Raw genomic sequence first — 18,084 nt, 5'->3', positions numbered from 1 at the left:
AACTGTTTACTAGTAGTGTACAGTAGTACTAACCACCACAGAGTAGTTAAGTGTTTACTCACAAGGCCCCAGTGTACCCAGGGGGGCACTTGCATTCTCCAGTAACATGGTCACAGGTAGCTCCATTTTGGCACAGGCATTTCTGTTGGCATCCGTTCCCATAATTCCCTGGACTGCAGCTGTCCTCGCATCTCCAGCCTTTGAAGCCCGGAGAGCAGATACATGCCCCAGTGATGGGGTTACACAAAGCTCTATTCTTACACTGGCAGCGGTTGCTGCAGTGAGGGCCCCAGTGTTCACTGTCACATGCTGTGATGTAAAAATAAATAAATACATTGATCAGTAAAAATAGAGGTTTTTCAACAACAAGCACAATGAAATAACTTAGCTATTTGCAGAGATTCTGTCTTGCCAACGTTATTGAGCCCACAAGCCTAACTGTACCATCTTTGATTCGGATCTCATCATTTCTGAGAAGCTAGATAACGAGAAATCCACAAAACACCAGATGCTGTAGGAAGTGGCATTGGTGGTTGTGGGCCTGGTGCTGTAAAAACTGAAGATCTCATTTCATTTTTTTCAAACAACAGCAGGGGTGTTAACCCTAGTGTCACTGCTCAATTCAAGAAGCTAAATGACCCCTGCCATTCCAAATTTCATTAAGAAAAATTTGTCTTCATTTTCCCAAATCCCATTGTTAGGAGGCAGGTATCACTTGACATAAGATACTGTATCTCTGAGGATCTAGATGCAATTTTCTTTTATTACCATTTGTAGCATTATCGTAGCTATTTCTTTCCATAAGACCATCAACTTATGTAGGTTACTCTCTTCCAGGACCATTAAACACAGGTATATTTAACATTTAAGTTAGTTATATTGTTGTAGCTGCATGGATATTAAACTAAAACTAAAAATGTATTTTTATGTCTCGTTGGTTTACTTGCTCATCGGTAAACCTTGGAATCTGGACCATTTCCAACTCCAACAACACTGCCTCTATCAGGGCTCTATGGGCCTCATTTACAAAAGAGCACTGAACATTCACAACGTATTTACTAACGGGCGATAATCACAGTGCACACCTTAAAGTGTGCAATAATTAGTTTGTTTGGAAACCAGGCTTTAACTACTGACAGACACACTATTTAAACCTATTGTTCTGGTCTGAAATCTATCTGGCATCGTTGAGGCATGACTTGCATTAACGTTTTCATATAAAGCAGTGAAAATTACCTGCAAATAACATTTTATATTAAGCATGAATAAACAATAATTAATATTATAATTTCTTAGATTTTATTTTATTTTATAGTTCATTACATTGGTACAAATAATTGGTTAAATAAAACACTGGACCAAACAAGGTATTATAATTTAAAATAACCTCCTCCATTAGAATTTCTAACTCCTCTGCGTGCAGTTTTAGTTTGCGTTGCCTCTGCCTGTCCCGTGGAGGGCTGCTTCTGTAGATCGCTCATTTTCGGTCAGTGTAAGCCACCTCCACCTTTCACAATAAGCCATTGACCAAAAGATACGCCTGGACTGCTGGGGCTTTTATTATCATGGTGGTCATGGGTAAGTCATTATCGTGCTCATTAAATTATCACTCACAATACATGTAGTGTGCACGCTATGGTACGTAACTTAGCCAAATAGTGTACGGGTAAATGAATGTGTCCTCTGTTAGTACATGGGACAGTAAATTTAGATTTATGGTGCACGTTACATCTACATTTAGCGCCCTTTCGTAAACGAGGCCCTATGGGTGTTATATTCAAAAGTGGCGTCTGTCTAGTAAAAGCTTAACAGCTGTTGCTTGTAATTCTATTAAAGACCCTGGTCATTAAAAGTTAAGCCTGTAAAAATGTTTAAATATTTTGAGATACCAGTGCACATTTATTAACAAAATTACTCAGTGACAAACATATTTAGCAGCCAACCCTATCTAAAAAAATAGTAAGCACTATAGACATTCACATTCAATTAACTTTATAACTCCAACATAAATACATTTAATAAAGCAGATTACTATATATTAAATATACTGTTGGCATTTTGGTATTTCTATGCTGCTACAGGGTTTCACTGAAACTGTTGGTAGACCAAAAATGTTTTGTGCTTAAAGGGATACATTTATCTTACTACTTGTATCATCCATCAATTCCATACTCAAGCAATGTAAAACCAATCAAAGGCTTAAGATAAGCGGGTGCACCTCAAATAGAGTGTGTCCTATTTACAAAGACTGACAAAGGCAAGGTACTTCAGAGAGTTGATGCTTCTATGCTTAACGGAAAGAGTCAGCTTTGTTTCAGGTTTTGTTAAATTGACCACACTACACTGAGCTGCAGAAAAAGACCCATCATTTCAAACTAAAGTCATTATTATTAATGCAGTATTAAAAGCCAATAGGTTTCTTAATTTAGGTTTACATGGGTTAGATAATGTGATAATCATGTGGTCAGAGCACATGCAATCGCTGCTCTGTGCTCTGTGGAACTTTGATAAGATTTGATAGTGATTCAAGGTTTTTTTGTCTCTCTCCTAAAGACTGACTTTCATTGTTCTTTTATGAACTGTTCCTGCGGCAGAGAAGCCAGACAACGAACACAGACCTACTTTCTTGTCAACTGGTTAAAAGTCCAGTATGCTTCCTTCGGCTGAGCATTATTTGAGGTAACATCCTATGATGCATTGGAGACATGATTTTACCTTTGTAAGATGCGTCCCAGATAACACAAAGGATTCGGCCTTGGGGGAATGGTTTGATGAAAAATCACAACTCCTCCTGATTGCCTTTGTTACCCCTTTTAAATATCCAACTGACCTGTGTTGTACATCACAGCACATACATTTAATGGCATTAGAATTGGTTCTTTCAATAACTGAGTTACATGCTGGGAGGAAAACAGCTGCTCTTCTTCTTGATCTTGTTGTTGTTGTTGTTCTTCTTCTTCTTCTTCTTCTTCTTCTTCTTCTTTGGTTATTATTATTATTAGTAGTAGTATTAGTAGTAGTAGTACTCTACTTGTTCAGTTTCTTTCTATGACTGTGTATAGGATATTAATTACTTAGATGCAAACATGTTAGGACATTGGTTTAATAAAATACACATTTACTTCGTCCTTGGATTTTTTTTCTTCCTTTACAACATCCCCAAGGGAAATAAAATTGCGATAAAAAATATGAAAGTGATTACTGTCATTCAGAACAGGGATGCAGGGCCCTGTGTTTAGTTTAATCTATGTCGTGTCATGTTTTGCAGAAAAGGCACTGCTAGTGTTGACTGGTCACTGATGATGGCCAAAACAAAGAGCAGAAACAGTATCTGTTAATTTTCTAAAATGAACATCCTTAGAGCTATCTGCTACAGACAGCTACAGATTTTCAGCTGCAGTTTGTTGAGGGTAACTAGCTGAATGTACATTAAAACAACTGCTATGTCAGAAAGGGGCTGCAAAAATGGACACACTAATTGACCTCTGGAATAAACCACAGAAGAAAGCAGTGAGTGGGGCAACTCGTCCACTTTAAAAACATCTACTAAACTCAATAAAAATAAATTCAACAACGTCTTAGATTTCAGTAATTTCTACAAGGTCTGTGTCAGAGAGGGGTGGATAATGTGCACAAGTGTCTTTTTGTATTTTTCTTTAGCGTTTACACACCGCTAAAAATACATTACTTGAAGTGACAAAGTCGGGGTGAGTGAGTATAAAGACAGCTTTTTTTGTTTTGTTTTACTATCTTTCAGTTTTTTAATTGTTCTTCATCCAAATCGGCATGTCAACTTACTACTTTGGAATTTTTTGTAGGTAATTGGTCACTCAGTTTCATAGTTACAGCTGTACATCTGTAACTGTAAAAGCAAGATGACTACCAATACTTTAAATTCTGTGAGGCAGCGCAGTGATTTAGACTATGTGGCAAGGCTCCAACTGTCTGTAGCCATCCAATATACAGACAGCTGGAACCTTGCTCAACCAGTCACATTGCTTGTTTCAAGTTCCATTGCCAGCGCTGGATTATAAGTAAGGTATAAACCACAATGGCTGTGCAGCTCCCATGATGTATACCACGCCTTTAACCACCCCAGAAGTGGTACATATCATTGGAGCCGCACGGACCGTAGTGTTTTATATCGCTTGTAGCACAGCTACCTGTCATTTGAGGTAACTAAAATAATTAAAACATATTTTAAATTAAGACAAATCCAGAAACTTATATTGTGTATACATCCACAGTGTAATATAGTCCCAAACTTAATTTAATTTACTGTTCACTTATTTATTAAAATAAATTGCACGTTTACTAATGATGGTCTGGGTGGAGTTTCAAATAACACTGAGGAAGGCAGGACAGCAGTTGGATTTTGAGGTGAGTTTGTGACCTTGTTATATGTGAGGCACACATATTCAAGTCCGTTTTCATCCTTTTGGATCTCAAAAGATGTTTTTGTTAGCTGTCGAACGCCCTCATGTTCACTTCATGCCAGATTAAGTTTAAGATCGAACCAGACTTTACGCATCAATCCGACCACGGTGTCAGGGGATAGTGCCTCAGTTTCACGCAGACGCTTCAAATCCAGGCTGGTAATTTGGGGGGTGGTATCTGGCCTTGTCTACCTGCTTTTCTAAATATTTTCATGACTGACAGAAATACATTATTGCTGGTTTTAAACTCACTCTCAGCAGAGATGTTAACACTTCAACTATTAAAATATCTATTTAGTCCAGCTCTCAGCGTTATAAAAGACTGAATACTGGTCGCCAGTTGAACTTCTTGCACTGGCATAACATTTTTGGACTTATTTCCTTAAAATAGAATTTCATTGGAGGCTGTGTGGTCCAGTGGTTAAAGAAAGGGGTTTGTAATAAAAAGGTCCCCAGTTCAAATCCCAATTCAGCCTCTGACTCGTTGTGTGACTCTGAGCAAGTCACTTAACCTTTTTGTGCGCCATCTTTCAAATGAGATGTTGTTGTATGTAACTCTGCAACTGATGCATAGTTCACACACCCTAGTCTTGTAAAGTGCTTTGCAATCCACTATGAAAGGCTCCATATAAAGATTAATATTAAAATGAACGTCCATATTTTTTTCTTTAAGTACATTAACAGCCCATGCTGTCATTTCTCTTAGTGTTCTTTTTCAATCTCAATCTTTCTTCTATTTCATTTAACTGTTCCTCATCTACTCTTATGTGTCTACTCTTGACAGTTGCTGGAACACTTATTTTATTTGTCTTTTTTTTCAGGTGAACTGCTGTCTTCACTCAGCAAGTTGGTGTTGTACCAGTTATCTGTTTTCATCCCCAAATATATCAAAGGAAATAGGTGTAATGTCACTCATTTTTGGCAGTAGTTTTGTAACTAATATCAAATAAAATGGCAGTTTGTCAAGGAATTTAGAATGTAGTGGTGAGTAGTGATTTACTCAGTGTGAAGCTGCTCATTAGTATGCAAGCCGTGCTATACGTTTTATATACGCACGGTCATGTGATGCTGTTTTACCAATCAGCCGTGTTATAATACACACGTATAATGTATTGCTTAATGGGTTTCAATAGTAGTAGATCCAGCATCAGGTTGTCAGGGATATCACATACTGTACAATGTTTGTACCGTATGTTTATTTCCAAAAACGTGTAACACTATATTAACGTATCTAGCGCAGAGAACATATTAACACCAACATTTAGGCAGGAAGTACCTGTATAACTGAGGGTTTTTCTTACAAAGTACAAGTCAAAGTAGTTAATGTACCTCTTAAGCACTGCTTGTGAAGAAATGCCATGTGCTATACAAGCTTAATGAGCAGCCTGTGTGAGATGTCTACCTCTCACACTGAAAGACATTGACACTGTAGCAGAGTGGAATACTAAACTGAAAGAACAAAAAAAATACAAAACAGCAACTCGTTTTTGCCCTGTAAAACAGCTTTGAAAGGGCAGACAACAATACAGTTCAGTGCAATATTATTGAACTATTTGACAGTATGCTACAATATTAATTTGGCCATTGTAAATCATTTCGGTAACAAAAATGCCAACATTCGTTATAAGGCGAAACACAAATAACGCGGTCTCCAATTATTAACCATGTTATAACTGGGTAGCGCTGGACAGAGAGATAGATAGATAGATAAATAGATAGATAGATAGACAGATAGACAGATAGATAGATAGATAGATAGATAGATAGATAGATAGATAGATAGATAGATAGATAGATAGATAGATAGATTTCATTATTGTTTACAAATACAGTATGACTGGGTGGGAAATGTTTTCTTCATTTAGTTTCTGAAGTGGTGACACCCAAGACTGGTACCACTGCACAGCACTGTAAATGTTTAACTCAACTTTCTTTGCTGAAAATTAAGACTGTAACTTTTTTTTTAAGTGTTCTTCGGTTGTTTTGCTCTATTGACCAATAACACCATTGTTGTATAGGAAAATAAAAGTTTAACTTGTATAGTACAGTAATCCATCGCGTATCTGCCCGTCACATATCTGTCCTAACCGTTTATCCACCACTGTTAGTTTACTATTGAACACAGAAGATTAGTTAAGATATTATACCAAAGTTTGTATGTGATCTGTGCGCTGCCACTGCTGGTAGTGTCACGTGAGCGCTTCAGTGTGATAGGTAACTAAATCCTATTTGCCTGCAGGGCGTATCAACCTCAACCTCCATCTCGATCTCCTGCCTGTCACTCAGCAGCGAATGCACACACCCATGCGGCAGACGGCTACTCTGTCACAAGCATTAATAACCTGTATCTTTCTAAACAAGGGATTTAGGGGAGCTCTCTAATAAAATCTGAATCACAATAATTGTTAGAATATAGTAATTGTTACAGCTGTGTATAAATGGTATTTAAAACTGGATTCATTCATCTGATATATTTACATATATCCGCCCTTACTCTCCACAGTCAGATATGCAACAGACTACTGTAGTAATAATAATAATAATAATAATAATAATAATAATAATAATAATAATAATAATAATCTGGAAATCAGAAAAAGTATGTCTGAAAAGGGTTATATTACCATACATAAACGATTAAACTAGTGAATCCTACACTTATAAATAGTGGCGGCTTGTCAGCCGAGGCAAGTGAGGCATGGTCTCACCAATAATTCCCAAAGGCTAAAAAAACATTTTGCATATTCTTTTTAATTGATTGAGAAAAACATTTAAGCACAGTTAAGCATATTAAATATATTAAAGTCTACAGAAGCGCTAGTGACATTATTTAAAAGTTACAACTCGCTTTCACCAGCAGCGAAAGTGCAACGCCAGAAAGCTGGAACAATGTAGTGCTGCCTCACTGCTGAGGGAGACACATACCTTGAGTGTCTCACAAAGATGCTTGTTACCATGGCAACTCACCATCTGGGGAGTCCCTGTCTGAAGGCACTGCTATGGTAACCATAGCTTGGTGAGGCACCTACTGGATTTGGAGCAGTTATAATTGGTGTGATTTAATTTTTTTAAAAGAATGTCTTCAGTTGAATCTGATATTATATGCGACCTGAGGTAAATAAGTTTTACAGTAAACTCCCAAGAAGAGATACGTTCAATTGTTAAGGACGTCAGAATAACACTAGCACTGAAGATTGTGAAGAAAGACGGTAAACGAACGTGGCAAGGAGTGCATAAAATGTCAGGAGGCGCTGTGAAAAAACTATTGTTGGGCATGTTTCCTTCTTTCAACTAAATAAGTCAAAGTTTCATCTTTTTTAATAGTATAATTGTCAATTTCTTTCCACGACATGACAAGATGCCTTTTTTTTTTTTTTTTTTTTAAATCAATGATTTTGTAATATTGTATTTGTGTCTTTATAGTGAATGTTCCACGCTGGTGTCACATAATGACTTGTAGAACAAAATACTACGTGGTTTTAAGTTTCTGATTTGCAAATTGGTTACATATACAGTTCTGTAAGTTGTGCATTGTTTACAGTGCTAATGTTGCTTTTTTAATTGATGGGGGTATATTTTACATAGCGACTGCAGTCTGTTATTTGAATGCATTAAAATGCTCTCAGAGGAGGCATATATGAAATTAGCTGAACAAAGTACATTTACTTTTAGTACATTAGCCATTGAGTGGGGGGGGGGGGGGGGGGGGTATGGGGGGGGGGGGGGGGGGGGGTAATAACTATTTTGTGATTTGTGCCTCACCTGTGAAAAAAGTCACATGCTGCCACTGCTTATACACAATTCCCATTACAAATAAGTTAAAAACTAATTGCAGGCATGCAAGAAAATTAACAGTTATTTCATAAATTATAAAAAAACATGTTCCCTGGTAATTTAATCTGCCAGCTGTTCAGAGAGGGCTAGCCTGGCAGATCTAAACCAGAGGAGGGAATGTTGTTTTCCATACATTTCATATCACCCTTCCAAAGCAGCACTCTACAGAAACCAAGCACATGGGAACCAGACACATCTCTGTAATCATAATCTAGAGAGGAGGGATGGCGTGCAGTTTCAAGCAAAACAGCATACTAACACCCTGTTAGATTTCCACTCATTGTGCTTGCCCAGTATCTGCAGTGTCTGGTGGTATGCATAGCAGTGCTTATATAATTAAGAAACAGATTGGTTAGACTGGTAGACTCTGTGTCTCTCCATCTTCTGAAAATGCATATGAAAATAACAACACCTAAAGGAAAGCTCAGTGAAAGCTAATTTTTGGTTACAGTAATTAAGACGTGAAATGTATATAGGAAGCAAACATTTCTGTGTGGCTGCTCTTAAACTAATAGTTTAAGCAGTCTACTGTTTTATTAATGTTAATGGATTTGATGAAAAGCATTTAACAGCATAGCTAAAATCTGATTCGTCTCAATAAAAAAGCATGGTAATAATGTTTCAGGGTGATTCACAGGAAATCTTGTGTGTGTGTTTTTTTTTTTTTTTTTGCTGACAGCATTTTCTTCATTATTTGCAATACTTTGAGCACAGTGTCCCTTGAGTACAGCAAGTGTACAGCAAATCTCATTCACAAATGTACACAGATTTAAAATCTTTGCATCTTTGCCTGGAGTTTATTCTCTATTATATTTCTTAAGTATTATTCACATTGCATAACACTGCCTGTATCTGATGCAGCACAAAAGGCAAAACAGTAAAAAATAAATAAAATGCTGTACATTTATCTAGAAAGTTCCAGAACAGAAGGTCGCAGCTTCCCACTGTGGGTTCGTACTTTACACTCCAATGGCCCTGCATAGCTGAGCTGGGGGAGGAGACCTTTGTTCTCACGGGCCGTTTTTCTTTTGAGCCCAGGGGACCCCACTCACCCTAGCCCAAATCCCACCCAGAATCTGCATTACCATGGGTTGACAATCATGGGTTGAGTAATCATGCTAAGATAGTCCTTAGCAGTCTAAATGCAAGAACAACACTAAATGCAGAACATTAAAAAAAAAAAAAGATCAATATTCATCCATCGTAAATGGTTAAGCCATATTTTATCCTTAACCTATATAAAGCTTACCATGTTTTTTCGATACCTATTGTATACAAAGCATCTACTATAATTGACCATGCTTTACAATGCTTCCCTGCTTGTAAACATGCATGCCTATAAAGTTCCATGCTATTACTATACAGTATAGTAAATCTACTCAACTTTTACTGTGACTATAAGGTTATATTAAGCCACTGGATAATCATGTTACTCCTGATGTACAGGATCTTATTGTAATTTTAAAAAAAAAAACTGGATATTATTGTTTTTCGTCAGAAACAATACACTATACTTAGCCAAGCGTTGTATATCACATGATAAATACAGGAATAACTTTTGAGTTTAAAATGTAACCTTAATGTACTTAATAAACTATAAAAGTCAAATAAACATATTTAATATTTTATCCGTTTGCACTGGAGGAAGTTTTTAAATGATTTGGTTTTCAATTTCATTTTAGAAACTGTAAAGATCATCAAATGCCAATGCTTCATGTGGAGCAAGACGAATTAGCAGCAGCTGGCAATGGTAATAGTTTCAAAATATGCACCTGAATGTATAGCCTTTCCTTTGACTGAAATCCAAGCTGTGTCTAATGTTACTACTCTAAGCATTTTCAATCAACAGGTCATTAAGAACTAAATAAACAGCTTAATAATCTTGTACTTTAGACACCCAATGGTGTATGTAGAACCAATACAAACTGTACATTTCAGCTGGCAATTTGGAATGCCTCAAAACTCAGTCTTAAGAAGAGCCCAGCCTGTGGAAATTCGATTTCCTTTTGAGGATCTAGTTCTCTTTTTAAAGCCTGTTTGCATTCTAAATCACGACAAAGTCTGTAGCCTGCAGCGTTTTTCTTCATTTCTTTTCTTTTCAGACTGGGCACAGAATAAAAGATTTTTTTTTTCTTTTTACTCCAAACAATAAGCTATCTTTTTGTTAAGATTTCCTGGCCAATGAACTGACAACATCAATGAATCTGGGTTTTCTGTGCTTTGAAGGAATCAAAGTCATATTGCATTTCACATTCTACATTAATCCACTAGGCCTCTTTCTAAGATTGGCTTTTAGCTAGCATAATACTGCCCAGTATGGACACGGTTTTACATTTAGTTAAAAGAAAACACATCTGTTCAAATGGACTGGGTACTAGACTTTTGGTCTCTTTTGCAATTAAAAAAAAAACACTGCCAATATTAAAAAGGTTCAAAAGATACTCTTTGTTAATGGACATGGCAATGTAGAAAGGATTCACGGTATGCTGACCTCAAACGGGGCTTTGTGTACAAAAATACTATAAAAAAATATATAAACAGCCCTGTCCCTGTCTGTTTTCACCAATGCAATCTGCAGTCTGTGCCAGTCCACAGCAAAGGCTGAGGTAAAACTAGAATAAACAATTGTAAGTTATAGCCAAAACATTTGTCAACTCAATTCAGAGGCCTGTACGTGTAGTTGTTTAGCATAGACTGTCAAAAAATAGAGTGATTGAGAATGGTTAGTTTGCTCCAAAAAGTGCATGCAAAACTAATAGAATAGGAAAAAGTAGAAATTAAATCCACAAAATACGATTTGAATTTTTAAAACCCTTGAGGAGAAGGGACTTTTATGGTGGCAACATTTTAGAAGAACTCCTAGGGCTCTGTTCTGATAAAGTGAGTGCAATCGTAAACGCATCGGTTAAAGTCAATCGCGTCTGCCCCGCAGGGAGTGGCTTCTCCAAAAGAGTGATTCTGATGAAATTTAAAAAAAACAGTGCAAGCACATTTCTCGCTCTCTCTTTTTTTTTTTTACTTTATTTGCTACACTAAATTTAAATAGACAGATACGACAGCGAGGAGGCAGAATATTTTATGTTGACAGACAACATTCAGAGGGCGAGTGCGCTAGAAGAACAGAGACTTTCTTTCAACAAGCAGGCAAAAGGTAAAATACATGAATACTGTATTTACGGTCGGATTGATTTGGAACAGTGATTAAACATAGTTTGAAAGATAAACTTCGAGTTCCTTTATCAGAGATTTAAGCCATCCTATTGACCAATCAGGTTAAAGGAAATCTCCAATCCATTTTTTAATTCGTTATAATGTTTCAAACTAGTTAGGCTTGTAAATTATAAGGCAACCAAACCGATACCTTGTTTCAGGTCAGCTGATAGTAGTGACTTACTTCAATCACAGAGACAAAGCAAATACATTATGTTTACACAGCAGTTAACTCATTTACAGTTGCACATGAATACACGCACACACACAACACTAGCAACAAGCAGGGAAAGGACAGACAGACATACACACACAGATACAGAAGTGGCATTCCTGTTTTGCTGCTCTATACTGTATGTAAATATTTCCACTTGTAATAATTGCTATGAAAATAAATTGCTACAGTCCTCGTGAAAATAAACGTAGCAGTCCATTGTATCTGCAAAATTAGATTTTTTCATTCATATATTTATTATTAATTTACGAAAAATATTCTTACGTTTTGTCATTTTTTTCATCTCAGGCTTTTTTTTTCTTTCTTTGATTTGATGCAGAGAGTTGCTACTTAGGACTACTTTACTTTTCATAGTGTGTTTGTGCTGTCATTAGAATCGCTTCGGTGAATATGTTAATGATAACGCGTCCCGAAATGTTTGCCGACCCATGGCGATAGAGCAACAGCTCTATAACATGGAAGGCCATCCGGGTCAAAAATGTATTATTTAGTACGCGTTCAAATATTTAGTACATGTATTTATTTGGACTAATCAGAATACATAAAAAACGATGTGATCTGAATAAATGTAAATTAACTATGCATTTTCTACGTAGGGGCTGGGCATTTTACAGACATGCAGCGGAATTACAAGACTAGCCAATCACTTTAGGGATAACATTTTTTCAATTTCAGACATGAAATGCGCTTAAAAAAAAATCAAGAATAAGGAAAATTGCAAATCGTTGCGGCGAGAGATTTAATTCTACAGTGCAAATATAGATTTGCTGAGTGCTGCCGACTTCTTGAAAATGCTGACCATTCAGTTTGTATAAATGTACACCATTGTTTTGTTATTTTCTAATTGTATTTATTTCAGTTCTACACTAAAATATTGAGTTACCATAGCTAATATTAGAGTCAATGTCAGATCTTAGTTACAGTGGGGTTACCACTGAATTAAAGCAATTTCTAAGGCTCCTGAGGCTGATTTTTAACTGGATAATTTATTACACAGTTAATAATTTATTTCATTTTCAGCAATATGGCTGGCCAAATTAGTATGCATAACAATTAGAATTACAACACATACTAATTTTCCCTATTAAGTGGGGTTGAACTGAGAAGAAAAAGGCGTGCTTCAGTGCAAAAACTGCTTACTCTTTTACTTGGTGCACAGTAATTCACACACTTCCCTTTAATAAAGACCACCTGTTCATAACTACATTGGTTTTTAGAATCAAACATTCACATTTGAATGTAAAACATTATAGGTATATATAACACCTGCCTTTGAGTGTCTTTTGTGTCTAAGATAATGTGTCAGCAGAATAAATATGACCTGATATTGACACACTGTAAACTACCCAACCCAAGATTCTGCCATATTCATTGAAGTAACTATTGGTTGTCCACATACCACATGTACAACAGCTCTGTAGAAACAGGATGTTAGGATTGTTTTTAGTTTTTTTTTTAGTTTTTTTTTTTTTTTTTTCTGAGGCTGAACTAATACCAGTTATATATGGCACTTACTTTACCTTCAGTTTCCACTCCTCATCAAAAGAAAAGTTCTTTGTGATCTTGAAGGTTTATACACTAGGTACATGTTCAGCTGATCCTAAAAAAACCTTGTTTTAATCTTTAAAATCATGTTTCTAAATGATGGAAAAATATGTTTTTTTTTTTTTATTTTACTGCTGTGCATGTTTTGAACAAAAAATACAAGGTTTTGTTTGTGGGTTTTTTTCGCTTCTTGAGGGTGGGGGGGGCTTGGGGTTAAACATGGTCATAACTGTCCCATCCCAGGTTTTTATCACATGACCTTAAAACTGCCTTCTAGATATCTTTGTCACAGGGTTGCACATAATTTACACTGGTTTCCATTGTGTACAGCTTCACAGACAATCAGACAGAGTGATAGTGACGGGTTCTGACAGACGTTTCAGTTCAGTAGCTTTAGGGGATGTCCTAAAGCATGTTAGTGGACAGCTCTTATTGATCTGTGTATTGTGTTAGGTCAATATATCTTCATTACAATAATCAAACCAGGCCCTGTATGTGCCTACGCTACTCTTTATTGGGTTATGTCTACATTCTCAATTGTGATATGAATAAAGTATGCCTGTGACTTTATTAGGGCTATCCTCTACTGCAAACATACTTTAAAATGCTAGTTGAGTTGACTGTCATTGAGATGCGCAGCTAAAAAATAAAACACTTTTGTGAAAGCAAGGTCCAGCTTAGACTAGCATAGTAAAGAAAGAGGTATGGTTCAGCATATCAAAACACATCGTAAATAGTAAATACAATGGTGCAGCCATACGAAACTCATGTGAAATCGGCACGTTTACCATGCAAAACTGCAGTAAGTTAATGAAATGATTTCAACATTTATTTACTTACAGCACAGGGTCATTATTCTGACTTACATTTTCTACACCATACTTTTAAAATGCTTGGGTTTGCTGATGTTTGGTGAATTGACTGGAGATTTTTTGTTCTTTTAAAAAGCAAATAAAGTACATTAATATGTGCTGAAATGCAATATGCGAGTGTTTGGGGGAGGGTGTTAATATTTGATATACAATTCCTGTTCCAAAACCTCTTTCAAGTAATATACAAATGTGATGTAATCATACCAGGCACAATAAAGGCAATTAGGGTAATTTTCACTGCCTAACATTGTTTTAATTCAACATAAGCTATCCTTCAATTCCCATAGCTAAAGAGGCCTAGTATGTTGTGATGGTGTGATTGTTTTCTTTGAGTGTATAGTTCCTCATCTTGAAGTTGAATGGGATCTTTAACCACCAAGAAGCAGACCTCAATTACCGCAGCTTTGAAGAGGTGGCTCCTCCAGCAGCCCAGGAACCCAAACACCAGGCTCCAGTGTTGGCAGATGGGGCAAAGCAGGTCAAAAGCAGACTAGGCCCAGATCTGTTTTTTTGGAACATCTTGAACACTGCTTTTTATTCTATGAGACATCACATCTGAAAACTCTGAAATAAACACCCTGTGTTACGTACAATGCTGCAGAATCTGGTTGAGATCTGGGGGAGCGAGGCACTGTCTAAAAAAGGGCCATCATAACCTTGTGATTACAATAGAACAAATTACAAGTTGTTTTGTGTTGCTTGATTGTCTTTAAAGGTTATGGAAACCAGCTTTGCCAGCTGAAAAGATTTCCAGATTGATTCTAAGAATTCTAAGATATATATTAATCCAGCAGCTTACAGTAGCTTTCAGCAGTACAAGAATCCACGGAATGGGATTTTATTTAAGGCTGGTGGCGATCGAGGTATACTTTAGCTTGGAAACAAATGAAAACATAAATACAATTTATAACAGAAAACAAATGTTTCTGCAAAACTTTCTTCCTCAGTTTTTATGCACTTTTATGCATATTTATTCAACCCTGCTTAACAAATATTTCAAGAAGTCTCTCTTGCAAATTTCCTGCGCTCCTGCATTAATTGAGTATATGTCAATAAGATTATAAATCACTTTTGAGAAATCAACCAATTGAATCAAAATTCCAGTTGCTATCTTAGGCACAGATGTCATCCTTTGGCATAGCTCTAAAGAACACTTTCTGTGTTTGATAGAAGTTCATGAGTATAATACTTTTTTTTTTTTTTTTTTTGGTGTTATTTATAATAAATAAAACATTTGGTTATGCTGTCTCTTATTATAAAATACTAAAAATAAAATATTTGAACAGCCATGAGAAACACACTTCACACAAAGTATTAACTTAATAGTATTAAATGAAAAGTTCTCAATTTTAGTGGAACAGCTCAAAGAAACTCCAGAGCAGGCCAGTACTGGTGATCTCTGTACTCTGATATCTCCATTTCATCTCCCAGGCATACTGCAAGATGGACATGATTACTTTTAATTGTGGTTGAAACATAAACAGAGCACAATGTGAGCAAGCACCTGCGCACAATAACTTTGAACAATGGTAACAATGTCTTAAATACAAACAAGTGGATTAATCTTGCCGATTCATGCCCTCACTCTGAACCTAGGACACCCTTGTTGTTCAAAGGGAATGGTATCACAATACACTCTCTATTTTGGTCTCTAATGTCTTGAAGACTGCTGTAATTGTAATCAAGGATCTTGCATTGGCAAGTGCAAACACAAACAAAATCAGTGGGAAAAGTCTAAAATCCTTTCCTTTTACTCTAACAAAACAAAGTGGTGGTGTAATTTAGTTACTTTATTTCCTTTAGTGAAACAGCCAGAACAATAGGATCAATTGGCTGCAAAATTAAACGTGTCCTCTTCCCTATTTTATGCCGGTCAGGTTAATGGACAAGTTCCAAAAGTCAGTGTCTGAAATACATGTGAACAGAAATCCTCATTCCTTCCAAATTCCAGCCAGGAGAACAATACCAGAGTGTAACCATTCTTTCCAGGTCAAATTTGCTACTCAGTCCTACTAAGACAACACAGGCTTTTAGTTAATCCCTAGAGACCTTACAGTTTCAGACATAACAAAGACCCTTTTATTAGATTTTGCAACTGTTGTTTAGACGAGAATTAAACAGCTGCGTTCAGAGAATCACTTTCCTTAAATCAAGCTTTGCAATTGTTTAGCAAAATCATTCTATTTTGGAACAGTGTGGCTTGGCTATTTATCTTTTTTATTATTATTATTAAAATATGATGAGGATGAAAAAAGGCTGAATGCACATAGATCCACAGTTTACAATGATGTTCAGCGTCTGCCCCCGCTGCACAGATGGAAAAGCAGGCAAGACTGACACGAGCAGGTGAGGACTTACCACTGGAGCAGTTGGGTCCACCCCAGCCAGGCTCACACTGACAGGTGTTGGGGGCACTACAACGGCCGTGGACACATTTTTCAGTGCAGTGAGCTGCAACAGGGAAGAGAGAGCGAGGGAGAGAGAACAAGGGAAAGTGAGGTCAAATTACATTTCTTCACACACACACACAAACACATCTCTAGTCACCCGATAACGTCTCAGGAACACGAGTTGACAGTGTAGATAAATGGAAAAAAAAAAAAAAAAAAAAAAAGCATTTTAATTCCAAGCTGTAAGGCAACAAAAGTTGAACATTTTGAAATGGGGTGTAGACTTTCTATAGGCACTGTATATATATATATATATATATATATATATATATATATATATATATATATATATATATATATATATATATAGATATAATAATAATAATATTATATATAATAAATTTTTTGTAATGCCACCCAATTAACACCATTGGCTTTAGATTGCAGTGGGCAACTTGTCTATTTCACTTCACTAGAATTATTATATATATTGAACAGAAAACCTGTTTGAAAAAAATACAGTGTAGCAAAGCATGTATAATAACTAATGATGGCATTTATTATTATTATTATTTCTGAGTGAAATTAAGCTTTTCAGGCATAGTTTATATCTGTATACAGGTTTAGTGGAACCAAGTAATGCTATTATTTGAATCAATGGTTGGCTGTTCCCGTGTAGTTTGTACAGTTTTTATAACTTTAAGATCAATAAAAGACAGTCCATGTGAAGAAAAAAAAAGTTGGGGCATGGTTTAAATAAAACAACTCTATAAGTTTATATAAGTTAGGTAAGCCTTTCTATACACTGTAGATATACTGTATGCAAAAAGTGTGACATATGTATGTACAGCATCACTACCAGAACATAATTAGATATTTTTGCCTTCTCTTGGTCCTCAAGAAACCCAATTAGAATTGCTCTTATAAATTTGAGCTACTTGGCTAATTTAACCCATATTTAATTCAATGCGTTTATACCCATATATTCAAAGTCTGCCAAATAAATAAATAATAATAATATTTAATTCAACGTGCTTATATAAATTCAAAGGCAATGTTGTGAATGCTTTAAGGATTGAAACTAGTTCTACCTTTTTTCTGTCTTCTTGCATACTGGGCATCTATTAATTGTAATTTAGAGGTAATATCATTTGCCAGGTAACAAAGATTGACATTTGGCCTCATTATAATTCTATCTGTCTAACTAGATTATACCACGTCTATTAACTAATTCCTTTCTTTTTTGTTTAACTGGGTGTTGACAGCGAGGCACTAGCGCTGCATTCATATCGATTTCTTTGTTGTTTTTCTGTAGCCCTCGGGGCAACAAGCAATGGCAATGTGCAACTTATATTGATTTAATATAAGCTTCAAATTAGATGTTGATTTGCATTGCAGATCTATTATATGACTTTTAAGAATTTCCCCCTCACTGTCTAGCAGCCTCTGGTGCACCAAGTTTGGGGTATGTTGCTGTTTTAAAAGAACTCCTAAGGACAAAATTAGATGGTAAAGTGCACTTTACTTTTCAATACATTTTGGAATGAATTGCCTACTTGCAG

General features: G+C 36.1%; 1 protein-coding gene across 1 annotated transcript in view; it reads right to left on the bottom strand.

Annotated features, from left to right (window-relative positions):
• Positions 1-18,084, bottom strand: part of LOC121315584 (multiple epidermal growth factor-like domains protein 10) — a 69,124-nt gene that overhangs the window by 33,142 nt on the left and 17,898 nt on the right. Inside the window, 2 exon segments of the mRNA XM_041249812.1 lie at positions 63-309; positions 16,491-16,583. Of these exon segments, the coding sequence (XP_041105746.1) occupies positions 63-309; positions 16,491-16,583 (340 nt within the window).

The sequence above is a fragment of the Polyodon spathula genome, chromosome 1 (assembly GCF_017654505.1).
Source record: "Polyodon spathula isolate WHYD16114869_AA chromosome 1, ASM1765450v1, whole genome shotgun sequence".
NCBI classification, from domain to species: domain Eukaryota; kingdom Metazoa; phylum Chordata; class Actinopteri; order Acipenseriformes; family Polyodontidae; genus Polyodon; species Polyodon spathula.
This window is presented reverse-complemented; position numbering and strand designations above follow the sequence as displayed.